Source organism: Ctenopharyngodon idella, chromosome 4, assembly GCF_019924925.1.
Source record: "Ctenopharyngodon idella isolate HZGC_01 chromosome 4, HZGC01, whole genome shotgun sequence".
Lineage (NCBI taxonomy): Eukaryota > Metazoa > Chordata > Actinopteri > Cypriniformes > Xenocyprididae > Ctenopharyngodon > Ctenopharyngodon idella.
In genome coordinates this window covers 4,028,943-4,042,083 of record NC_067223.1, presented here as the reverse complement: position 1 = coordinate 4,042,083, position 13,141 = coordinate 4,028,943, and the positions used below count along the sequence as shown (strand labels likewise).

Below are 13,141 nucleotides of genomic sequence, written 5' to 3'. Positions count from 1 at the left end.
CCAGTAACTTTAAACGTATTTGACCAGAAAGACTTTTTGTCCATATTTTGAAACCATAATTTTGTGAAATGTTTTGTTTGAAAAGTGTTTTTTGTGCTATTTCTGTAAAACAAATGCCACTTTTGTTTTGGTATTTTGTTATATAATACAAAATACATTTTTAATTGTAGCTTAAAGGGTTAGTTCACCCAAAAATGAAAATTCTGTCAATAATAACTCACCCTCATGTAATACTAAACCTGTAAGACCTGCGTTCATCTTCGGAACACAAATTAAGATATTTTTGATAAAATCCTATGGCTCGTGAGGCCTCCATTGCCAGCAAGATAATAACACTTTCAGATGCCCAGAAAGCTACTAAAGACGTATTTAAAACAGTTCATGTGACTACAGTGGTTCAACTTCAATATCATGAAGCGACTAGAATACTTTTTGTGCGCCAAAAAAAAACAAAATAACGACTTTATTCAACAATATCTAGTGATGGGCGATTTCAAAACACTTCTTCATGAAGCTTCGAAGCTTTACGAATCTTTTGTTTTGAATCAGTGGTTCGGAGCGTGTATCAAACTGCCAAAGTCACGGCCCCAGTGGTGAACCATTGAAATTTCGAAACACTTATGAAAGTGTTAATTATCTTGCTGGCAATGGAGGCCTCACTGAGCCATCGGATTTCATCAAAAATATCTTAATTTGTGTTCCGAAGATGAAAGAAGGTCTTACGGGTGTGGAACGACATGAGGGTGAGTAATTAATGACATAATCTTCATTTTTGGGTGAACTAACCCTTTAAATGTCCAAATACTTTTTGCAGCCACTTTACAATATAAACATCAGCCTTGGTACATTTAAATATTTTTTTTTTTTGCGCATCGCTATTTTGCTGTTTGCCCGCTTATATTTCAAAAGAAATGGTGACTTATTGGACATCAGGCTTTCATTCAGTATACTTTCTTTCCCACACAAAAGCAAGACTTCTATATTATCTGATTGAGTGAAATCTTAAATGGATGGGACTTAGCAACAAACAGCCAGTAATGTTAATGGTGATGGCGATGAATTTTTAAATAATGCAAAAACAGTTCAGAGCTTGGTTAAGTTCTTTTGTTAAGTCATTTCCCTGCTTAGTGGCAGTTTGGGGAGCAACATTATAGACGCCTAAATTAAAATAATAGCTCTAAATACACATTTTTCCATTTTATCTTATGTCTGTTGCCACTGTTTTGTTTTGTCCCCCAAATCATTACTTTCTCTAGAGACATATAGAATAGGCACTCTATGGATCTTTTTGTAAATTTAATTATTGTTATCAGATTTTTCTGCTTTAAAAATCTTTAAATGTGTTCAAGCATAGACACTAAACACCCCTAGTTTAATAGAAATGCCATTACAGTGTTGATTCTAGTGTGGATGTTTGTCTACAAACACTATGTCGCTGTGTGCTGTGACAGTGCATTTGGGGGGCAAAAAAGGTGCGGTTACCATGGTGATAGTAATGGATGTGTTTCAATAAAGCAGTATAGAGCTGCTATACAATGGTTATGGCTTTGATTTAAACTAAAGTACCGCTTCATTACGGAGCAGCAGTTCCTTTTTTTGTTGCACTCAAATGATATTCTGCCTGTAAGAACTATTCAGTGCCAGTTTAAAGGCTCAGTCACATGGTCATTAATCATTTACATAAACGCCCAGTTAATAAATGGTTATGAAAGCTCTCACCCTGGAGAAAAATAATCAGAAAATGAATCACATTGATGTGTGGTGGAGGTATACTGTAGCTTTACCCTTTTATCCCTGAGATCTACAGTGTTAATAAAGTTTTATTGCGCAAAAAAACTGAATGTAGCTTTAATGTACGTGACCATTTTCATGCTCATCATCATCAAACTTTATTACAGACTCGGGGTCCAAATTAAAAACATACAATACATGAAATAAACAAAATACAACAGAAAAAAAAAAAAAAGAATAAAGTTAAAAATCAATGTGTTACAAAAATACAATGATACCAGTGTCTCCACAACTTGGATTAATAGCGTGTAGTACTGACACTTTTATACGATAAGCCCACATTAATTTCTTTTTTGGAAGCATTAAGCCGGCAAAGAAATTTATACATAAGATTTGGTTAAACTGTTTAAAAAGTGTTAACCCCTGCAACTACAAACATTTCACCTGTACTATGAAATCTAGGTCTCTTTAATAGAATACTCATGGCATCATTGTAAGATACTTGAAGTCTCTGTAAGCTTGCTATCCTACAATTTAACCACAAATAAGCAGTATAAAGTGGCGTACAATATGTTTTAAACAGTGACATCTTCACTTCATCTGAGCATGAACTAAACTTACTTAGCCGGTATATAAATCATGCAGCCTTACCTTTCAATATCCTCATCATCTGTCATGTGCTCAGTAATAAATTTGACTGTCTCTTGCTGCGGTTCTTTTAAGATCTAATGTATTGCACTTTTACATAAGTCTAATATTTTTTTAACTGCCCCATCCAGGAATAACAGCCTCTTTGCAGAGCCTGCATTAAATTTTGGCAGGTTCACAACATAATTTGTGCTGAAATGTGCCCTGCAAATGTTCAAGATCAGAGTAAAAGCCAGTTCAGTCAGTTCTCATAGAATTTAGGATTAGTAGTATCCATCCAGCTTTCTCATTATTTCTTTATCACAGAGTTTCTGATTTGAATGACTGTCTTTGTCATGTAAATATGGGTGATCACGTGCCTGACTTTTTAAAGGGTTAGTTCACCCCAAAATGAAAATTCTGTCATTTATTACTCACCCTCATGTCGTTCCAAACCCGTAAGACTTTTGTTCATCTTCAGAACACAAATAAAGATCTTTTTAATGAAATTTGACAGTATTCTGTCCCTTCATAGACAGCCTACGCAATTGAAACTTTGACGCTTCAAAAAGTTCATAAAGAGATCGTAAAACTAATCCATATAAATTGAGTGGTTTAGTCCAAATTTTCTGAAGAGACTCGATCGCTTTTTATGATGAACAGATTTAATTTAGGCTTTTACTCACATATAAACCTTGATCAGCAAACATATACAGAAGCTCAACCAAATCTGAATAACGCACAAGAACAAACCTCTTCCGGAAGCTCAAATGTGCTGCGTAACCAATGAGGTTCATTCTCGTGAAGAGGTTTGTTCTTGTGCGTCATTCACATTCGGTGAAAGATCTTCATTTGTGTTCTGAAGATGAACGAAGGTCTTACAGGTGTGGAACAATTAGTAATTATTGAGTAATTAATGACAGTGTTTTCATTTTGGGGTGAACTGAATTTATTTTCATTTTAAATTCATTATGAACGTTTTGAATTCCTATATTCTTATAATTAAATAAATTGAATTAAATAATTACATTTTATTATATATTTGATTTCTCATTATATTCTTATTATTTCTTATGATAATATTTCCTATTATCAGTGTTAAAGAACATTTATTTTCAGGATTCTTTGATGAATAGAAACTTGGGAACTTAGAATTTACTTGAAATGGAAATCTTTTGTAATATTATAAATGTCTTTACTGTCACTTTTGATCAATTTCACCTTGCTGAATAAAAAAAAAAAATCGTATTGATTTTTTTTTTTTTTTTCATATATATATACAGTAGTCAACATTTGAAGTGGATCAAAACCTTTCATCAAAGTTGTCCTAAAACCTTCTTCATAGGACAACTTTGATGAACTTTTTTGATCCACTTCAAATGTTGACTACTATATGTATGTATATATATATATATATATATATATATATACATACGGTGAGTGTGTGTGTGTGTGTGTGTATATATATATATATATATATATATATATATATATACACACACACACACACACACAATACAGTTTTATGAGCATAGTGGACCCAGCTAGATTAATAATAGCATAATAGGGATTGTCATTTAGTAGATGGTGTTCATTTACATTTTTTGACACCTCATGAATATTTATGCTGCATAAAAATCAGTTGTGTTTTTTCCACACTTGGCTTATGCAAATCATAGTAGCAATAATGAAGTTATATTTTTCACTACAAAAATAAACACAAGGCCATTATTTCCTTTTAAACTGGCTTTATTTTGCTCTGGCTCTGTCAGCTATTATTATGCTATGACCCTTAAAGTGATAGTTCACCCAAAAATGACAATTCTGTCATCATTTACTCACCCTCAAGTTGTTACAAACCTGTATGAGTTTTAAAGAATATTTGTAACCAGACAGTTGTTGGTAGCCATTGATTTCCATAGTAGGGAAAAAAAATACTATGGAAGTCAATGGCTACCGTCAACTGTCTGGTTACCAACATTCTTTAAAATATCTTCTTTTGTGTTCAACAGAAGAAAGAAACTCTTACAGGTTTGAAACAACTTGATGGTAAGTAAGTGATGGCAAAATTTTCATTTTTTGGTCAACTATCCCTTTAATGAATATTTAAGCCATTTTTTATTTTGTACTTAAATGACACAAGCATGAAAGACATTTGCAAAGATGAAATGGAAGGAAGGGCAGTTCAGCTTAACTCAAAGGAGCCGTGCAATGCGTGACTTTTACACAAAAGCACAGGCTCTCAGTCCAGGAGTGTGTCTCTCGTGTCGGCGCTATAACCTGCTGCTCTCAGTGTGGGTTTAAATGCATGCCAGAGGGCACAACTCGACTCAGTAGAATTTTCCAGCTCAGAGAATCTACAGCGAACGCTGTAAGATCAGGATCTGCCCTCTCACCAAGATCATAAGGCCGATGTTAACCCACACCTGCAGCAGGTCGCTGCAATAGATATGTCCACCTGGATTCCTGAATCTAATACATCCATGGATTTGTAAACACGAATACTGTTGCAAATGGATACCTTTGTTTCAAAAGTTGTAGTGCAGTCTTTTTGCCAACTTACACTTTTGCACAATATAGTCTTAATATACATCAGTGTCATTTTCATGTTGTCATGAGCTTTTTTTCCTTACAGTAAGCTGCAATGTCACTCGGTTTTTGTTTCATTAAAGTGCCCCATTATGCTATTTTAAAGGTTCCTAATTTTGTTTTGGAGGTCTCCTACAATATGTGTACATGCATCCATGGTTAAAAACAAACACTTTCATTTTTCTTAGAATATACATTGCAGCATCACCTCTTTTCTCACAGTGTCTGAAACAGTTCGATAAAAGATCTGTTCTCTCTAAACCCCTCCTTTATGAGAGCCTGGTCTGCTCTGATTGGTCAGGTGACCCAGTCTTTTGTGATTGGTCTTCTTCTAGCGCGTGTTGGAAACGAAACGACCATTACCATATCTGAATTTCCTTAGCACTCTGCTTCGCGTCGTGCCTAACAACGCCCTTCAGCTGTGACTTATTCATGATACAGCACTAAAAACTTTTTGCTTTTATAAAACGGTTACCACACAATAAAAATTTAAAAGCCAAAAATATGTATCAATGCAACTGTCATGAAGTAAACTTTCACTAAAAGCCTTCCTTCCGCTGGAAAAATAGTCCCTGATCGTTAACGGCAACAGAAGTTACATTATTACGCCATTAGATGGCAGCAAAAACTGTCTTTATGAGTGTGTCAGTCAGTAGCGAAGACTTTTACATTGAAAAGACCGAATTGTTGTGAACACGGAACAAGACGCAATTGACAAATGCTTTGACTAGCGCTGTCAGTCACGGGAAAACTCATTAACTGTTAAAAGGACAAGATAATACATCGGACATTTAAACAGATATTTTATTATGAACATAGGACTAACCTGAAGGAAAATGCTAAATCTGAATGCAGGTAATAAAACACAGCTATTGACCAATCAGAATCAAGGACAGGAACTAGCCATTTTATAAACAGTGATATAATCAGTAACGATAGCATTGGTTTTACCGTATTAATTAGAGCTTGAGTCCTCATCCTTTTGAAGTGCATGCAAAGTGGATTTGCTTTTGCAGAGCAGAAAAATGCGTCTTCTTGACAACAGGTTCACAACACAAAACAAACTCTTCTAGTCTCAGGTACAACTACAGTGTTTGAGGACGGGCAAACCCCCCTCTCACTGCTGGTTGCTGGCAGATGTGTTGGGCACATGAAGTTGATGAAGAGGGAGGAAAAATCTTGCATACAGCTTGCAAGACTGGCAATATTTAATGAAATGGCAATGTTTGAGTCAAGTGACCTTTTCAGGCATTTAAAAGCAGAAAAGCAATGATTGTGCCTCTGAACATGACAGGCATTGAGATGTGGGGGGAGAGAAGGTGTGTGCTAGTGTGTGGTGTTTTGACCCCAACAGACTCCAGCTTGTTGTAATGCAGATCACGCGTATGTGACCTTGACTCGTATGTGAACTTAAATAGCTTCTGCATTGTTTGACCCTGGAGTGAAACAGGGAAAGGAACTCCGTTTTAATATGCTTACTTGATCATAAACACTGACTGAACTGACTGCACTGAACTGTTTTTTTTTTTTTTTTTTGTCAAACTAAATTTTCTATGTGGCAGGTGAAATGAATTTTGTGGCAAAGCAAATTTATTCAGGTTGTAAAATTTTATAAATATAAAATATATATCAGCCAATTTATAAAATCAGGTAAATTATTTGGCTAAAGATTAGCTATGAAGCATTTCACTCAAAATGGTAGCTGTATCGGAAACTTTGGGGTAAGGTGTGTCAAGATATTTTCTTCCAAATGCAGCAAATACTATTTCAAATTGTTTTACTTTATTCAAATATTCTAAACATTGTCATTTCCTAACTGGTTTATGAAAATGTAAATGATGTGCAGCAAAATAAGACTTTAGAATGGCATTGTGCACTAGTATAAATCGTCCATATTTGTAATAAACTCATCAATTTTCATGAACCATGTGGGGTTTGGGGGAAAATCTTGAAATGGAGGTTCCCAGTGTAATATAAATGCAATATATACATTTAAGATATAATACAATTTACTACCTGTATCATTACATTTATTTTCAATTTGATTTATACAGTAGTTATTACATTTAATATATTTATATAATATAATACATTTTTACAGTATGTTTTTGTTTAACTTGTTGTATATACTGTGCCGTTATCTATCTGCAATATCCAGTGTCTGCAATTAACGTTTTATTTTATTAAGTGTCAAAATTTGCCTCCAAAAATGGATTTTCAAAGTTATTATTTGTTTTGTTTTATAAAACTAAATTATTATATAGGCCTTACCATTTTTTTTAATAACGGTATAAAACGTCAAAACATTCAATTTAGTCAGTTAATTATTAAATTAATTATTGTTTATATAATTAATTATTATTAACTTATTAATTAATAAGCGGTTATTAATAAAAAGTGTTACAATTAAAAAAAAAGAAGAAGAAGAAAAAAAAAAAGGAAATCATTAAGAGGGATTTTCAATTATTAGGGGCCAAGCACCGAAGGTGTTGCCTATTGTTTCTGTTGGCCTTCTTCTTCTTCTTCTTCTTCTTCTTCTTCTTCTTCTTCTTCTTCTTCTTCTTCTTCTTTTTCTTCTGCTTTGTCTTCTGCTGCTGCTGCTTCTTCTTCTTCTTCTTCTTCTTCTTCTGCTTCTTCTTCTGCTGCTGCTGCTCTGGAAGTCTATGGCAGCCCATAGAACCGGTTGTGGGAAAGTTATGAAATTTGGCACACAGATAGAGGACGGTCTGAAATGTCACTATAGAAAATTTGGATTCCATGTAACGCCACCTACTGTCCAAATTTATAGTCATCTTTATGTTAAAAACTTTTAAACCGTAAGGGCCTATGACGTCTTTTTCTGTCATAAAATTTTTTCTGCCATTTTAAAATTTCCAAAAAAACTACTTTTTCGAACTCCTCGGCCGTTGCTCTGATTTTCACGAAAATTGACCCAGATCATCTTCAGACCATGCTGACAAAGAGTTATGGAATTCAAGTGCATTTGTCAAACGGTTTTCGACAAACGCGTAAACGAATTTTACTTAGCGCATGCGAAAAAAAAACGAAAGGTTGTATCTCTGCACCACTTTATCGTATTCAGACCAAACTTCGTACATGTCATCACAAGCATGACCTGAGGCTACATGCAGCGCCACCTACTGGTCCGGAAATACGAAAAATGGCTATTTTTGCTTGTAACTTCTGAAGGGTTTGCCCATAAAATTGGTCGTTAGATTCGGGGCAGCATGCCGAGTCGAATGAGATCAAATTTTCCCATATCGGCCATTTTGGCCGTCGGGCATTTTGAATTTTGTAGTAAAATGCTGTATTTTATGAACACATTAGAGTATCGTTACGAAACTCCTCATGGGTCATTGGCACGATGCCCTGAAGGAGCCTGAGAGGTTTTGGACCAGCGCTACCTAGTGGTGAAATTATCACATGCCTATAACTCTTGGATGTGGTTGACTTATTTTCACGGGAGTCATCTCCTTAGATTTCTGAATCCTTATCGAGTCCAACGATACCAAAAATGCTAGGTTTCGCCTTATGGTTAGTGCAATGTTGTGATCTAGCATTTAAACAACTTTCGCAAATATCTTCGAAACCGTTCGAGACGAAACCACCGTAGGACAAAAGGGAAACATAGGTCGTTGGCTATGTGCTAATGGCCAAATGTCAAAATTTTGATAGTAAGTGGCAAAAAATGCAATCAAAGTCAGATGTGGATAATTTTTTATGTGTTCATACCTATAAATGTCTATAACTCCTAAACAAAATTAGATATTTTCACCAAATTTGACACACTTATGTATGAGGGCACTCTGAGGACACACAAAAGAAGCAGTGGGACTGCACCACTTGATGGTGCTATAATTGAATAAAACCTGAAATTGGCTCTAACTACAGTACCGTTGGTCTGATTGACTTCAAAACTGACATACAGTGCCTTTGTCTCAGTTGCTATCATAGTCCATTATGACATTGTTGGTCTGCTGCTAGTTTCCTTGTTTGCTTCTGTTGTGCTTGGCCTCGTAATTGCTGCTTGCAGCTATATATATTTTTTGTATTTAAAACGTTTTTAATAGCATTAGTAGTAACATTTGGAATTGAATGCAAATGCAAAGAGAGTCTGAAAATAAATCAACTTTCTGTCTTAGCTTAGCTTGTGCTTGTCAAGCTATCAGATCAGTCGAATTCACTTACTGTTCCTAGTATTAGCATTTCAAACATGCCTCAGTGATGAAAAGATGTTTTGACTTTGCTCCTTAGTGAGCATCCCTTCGGTATTACGGGTGTAGTTTACTGTAGACTTGAGATGATGAAAGGATTGTGTGATGTGACCACCCGCAGCACGGTTTAATCCATTTCTTGTTTGAGGATTGATGACAGGAACAGTGAGTCCTCACCTTTTCACCCACTGTGCTTCATCCAATCACCGCTTGTCAGTTCTTCTTGTTTCCTTACTATGAGAATGAGTTCAGTAAATATTTAATGCAAGTTTCTCTTCACACATTTCTTTTCTGCAAAATCTTTTGGGACACATGAGACTGCTCTGAAGTTTACAGACTTTCTAAGAGCTGTTTTTTTCTTTCTGTAGGTTGAGGAAGTTGTTTGTTGCCGGAGAGCGCTGTGATATAGAGACCCTCGAATGGGCCAAGAGGAGTTTTGGAGTCCCAGTGCTGGATCACTGGTGGCAAACTGGTGAGTCACTGCCACACTCAGGTTCATTCCTGCTGTCATTTCCTATTGCCTGTTTCATAATGCACTTCTTGTCTTTTAAGGCATTGTTCACAGTCAATCATATCGGTTTTCTCAGATTCAGACTTATTGTTCACACTTGCCAGTTGCCATAGTAATGACTTAAGCATCAGCACAACACCAAGAAATGTTCTTCTGTAACCACTGTAAGCTGTCATTGTGGACTCTTTCCACAGTACATTACATTGTACAGTACATTGTCAATTATGACACATTTTGTAATTTCATCCAAATTTACTTAACTTACACTAACTAACTGCTATGCAAATTGGTTTTCAAACCACGAATGGATGGGGTTGGTATCAAGTGTGTAAAATGGATTTCATAGAGGGTTTTTTTTTTTTTTTTTTTTTGCTGTTCATACTACAAACAAATGGATTTCTTTCAAGTATGCCAAAAAATGTCTGAACAAAGCCTAAGATGAAAGGTGATCCTCAGCTGTTGACATCAGCTGGTATTGATATCAGTGGTTGGCATAATGTGATTCCTCTCAGCAGATGATGAGTCAAGTAATGTCTGATTTAAACAGATCAAATACATGTTTGATTGAAGTTTGAGTGCCACTCTATTCAATTGATGGTAGCTGGGATTAGGGTGGGCGGTACAACATCCAGATACACTACAATTCATAAGTTTGGGATCGCTATGTTTTTATCCAGAAGGGGTGTATCGATTTGTTTGAAAAAATGTAGAGTAAGGACATTTATAATGTTTAAAAATGTTCTATTTCAAATAAATGCTGTTGTTTTGAAATTTCCATTCAAGAACATTGAAATTAAGAATCCTAAAAAAAAATGCATCACAGTTTCCACAGAAATATTAAACAGCACAAGAGTTTTCATAATTGATAATAACAGGAATCATTTCTTGAGCACGAAATCAGCATATTAGAATGATTTCTGAAGGATCATGTGACACTGAAGACTAGAGGAATGATGCTGAAAATTCAGCTTTGCCATCACAGGAATAAATTACATTTTAAAATAGAAAACATTTTGAATTGCAATAATATTTCACAACATTACTGTTTTACAGTGTTTTTGGTTAAATAAATGCAGCCTTGGTGAGAAGAAGAGGCTTCTTTCAAAAACGTAAAAAAATCATACTGATCCCAAACTTTTGAAAGTTAAAATATTTATTGAACAATATTTAAATTAACAACAATAGCCATTAAAAATGTCAATATGAAATAAACACAATTGTACAATACAGTGAAAATTACAAAAGCAGTGCTCTACAAGATGTAAGTTAAATATAGCCTTAAAATTAATGTATTAAATTTAATATAGCCCAATTCGATTTGCTCATGAAAAAGTAATAGATTAATATGTTTTTATGTACCCAAAATGAATTATATCTCATGTTTAAGAGCCAGCGGCAAATCCCCGAAGCACTGGCCGAGATGAAGCTGTTCTTTGCGGGTACACGAGCACCAAGCAGATGCTGACGGCCTGGAGCTCGCATCTCCGAAAACGTCTAAACAAATTGTAAAATAGGCGCTATGATTAAATATGAGTCACATATTTCAGGTCTAAACAACTACATTCTCGCCTTAAATCTACAGTTTGTGGTACAACAAATGTAGTATTTGTAAAAAATATGGTGGATTTGCTCGGCCGCCATGACCGTCGCTTCAAGTGGAGTGATACAAACGGTGAAAAGGTAGGAGTGCTGTTATCACTAGAATATCGCACGGCTCTCAGCCAATCAGATTCGAGAACCAGAAAGAACTGTTGTATAAAAGATTATAACAAATTAACAAGTCTGGCATGTTTTAAAAAAAAACTTGATAATGGCACTGTCTAACACCTTAGTTCAGGGTCTGTCCTTGAGGGCTACTCTCCTGCAAAATTTAGCTCCAAATTGCCTCAACACACCTGCCTGGAAGTTTCTAGTATGCCTATAAGACCTTGAGTAGCTGCTTCAGGTTTGTTTCATTGCGGTTGGAGCTGAACTCTGCAAGACAGTGAGGAGCAGGATTGGACACCCCTGACTTAGTTGAAAGGAAATAACTAAGAAAACAGTACAAAAACAGATTGATACAACTCCAAGTTTCTGTACGCTTCACTAAAATAAGTGGCAAATGGCAAACTTTCTGTTGGTTGTTTGTTTATTCATGTTGCAAGTTCCTGACCTTAAAGTCACCCTTATTTCCCTGGCAAGCCTGAAATGGATTGTCTGAAAAACAGTACACTTCTTTTGATATTCATAACCCCTATTGCCAGCATGATGCATAAACCATCACATGTATAATGAATTAGGTTACCTCCTCATTCTATACTAGCTGAAAAACATATTCAGCTCATAAATATCTCAGAGAAATAAACAGGTGCCGAGCTTGACCAGAGAATATTTGTACAAAATGAACCGAATCACCTCACCCCTGGTTCTCACATCCATTTTTCTAGTGGGTACTTGTAAACTCTTTGTGTGTCATTCGACAGCACAGATTTAAAAGCAGTGTCAGATCAGTATTGATGCATGAACGGGAACAACGCTGAATTCGTATGTGTGTGTTTATGTGTGAGTGCGGGGTCAGAGAGGCTAAAGTACTTAATGTGATGAATGACTTGTCTTCAGTTTGTGTGTGTCCCATCCTCCATTTATAATTTCACCCTCTCTCCATCCAATTCATGATTAAAAGCACATTTATGCACCGCCACCGAGACGAGTCATATTATTACGCATGTTGAAATAACAGCCACATCTCCACCTCGGCGTGCAAACACACAAACGCCACGGCGTGTTTGAATTGTTCAGTGGCACAGAGCGAGATTTGATTAGAAGAGCTGATGAGGTGTAGTGTAACAGCAGTTTGGTTGCGCTGGTGCAATGGCTTTTCAGAAATAAAGTGGAAGTGATTTGAACCTTCATTATCTATGCCATTACCAGCTCAAACTTCTCCAGGCTCACGCGTACATCGCAATATCAGGAGTCAAGCTGCTGTGACAGAGTCTCTTTCTCTCTCTCACACACACATACACACACATACATAAACACATACACAAACACGTTTGCCTCATCTTGGGGATGAATACAGCAGTTATTATAAAATGTATTCTTAATGCTGATTGGTCAACATTAGTGCTGCTACTATCAAATGATAATTGTGCACCCATAAAGGCCAATTGCTATTCTTGCCAATACGACAAGCTGATAATTATATTTCATATGTACATTATTAAAATGTTTTATCTAAATAGAAGTTTAGATTTAGTTTTGTCTAAATAGAAATGAAACGCTAAAAATCATTCATTTTAAACGCCACAAGTGAATTTAGGCTTCACAGCGTTATTGTGTACAGTACGAAAAATGGATATTTGTTTTGAAATTGGGTGAAGATTTCATTTAACATTATTAAAGTACAAGTGTTTTTAAAGATTAAGTTAGCGTTAGATGACGGCAGAGGTAATGAAAATGTAAAATAAGAGAAATGACCATGAATGATGAA

At 35.6% G+C, this 13,141-nt stretch overlaps 1 protein-coding gene across 1 annotated transcript in view; it reads left to right on the top strand.

Annotated features, from left to right (window-relative positions):
* The window catches only part of acss3 (acyl-CoA synthetase short chain family member 3), a 43,147-nt gene that overhangs the window by 16,127 nt on the left and 13,879 nt on the right, over positions 1–13,141 (top strand). The window contains exon 9 of the mRNA XM_051890709.1: positions 9,530–9,633. Coding sequence (XP_051746669.1) covers positions 9,530–9,633 — 104 coding nt within the window. The remainder of the gene's footprint in view (positions 1–9,529; positions 9,634–13,141) is intronic.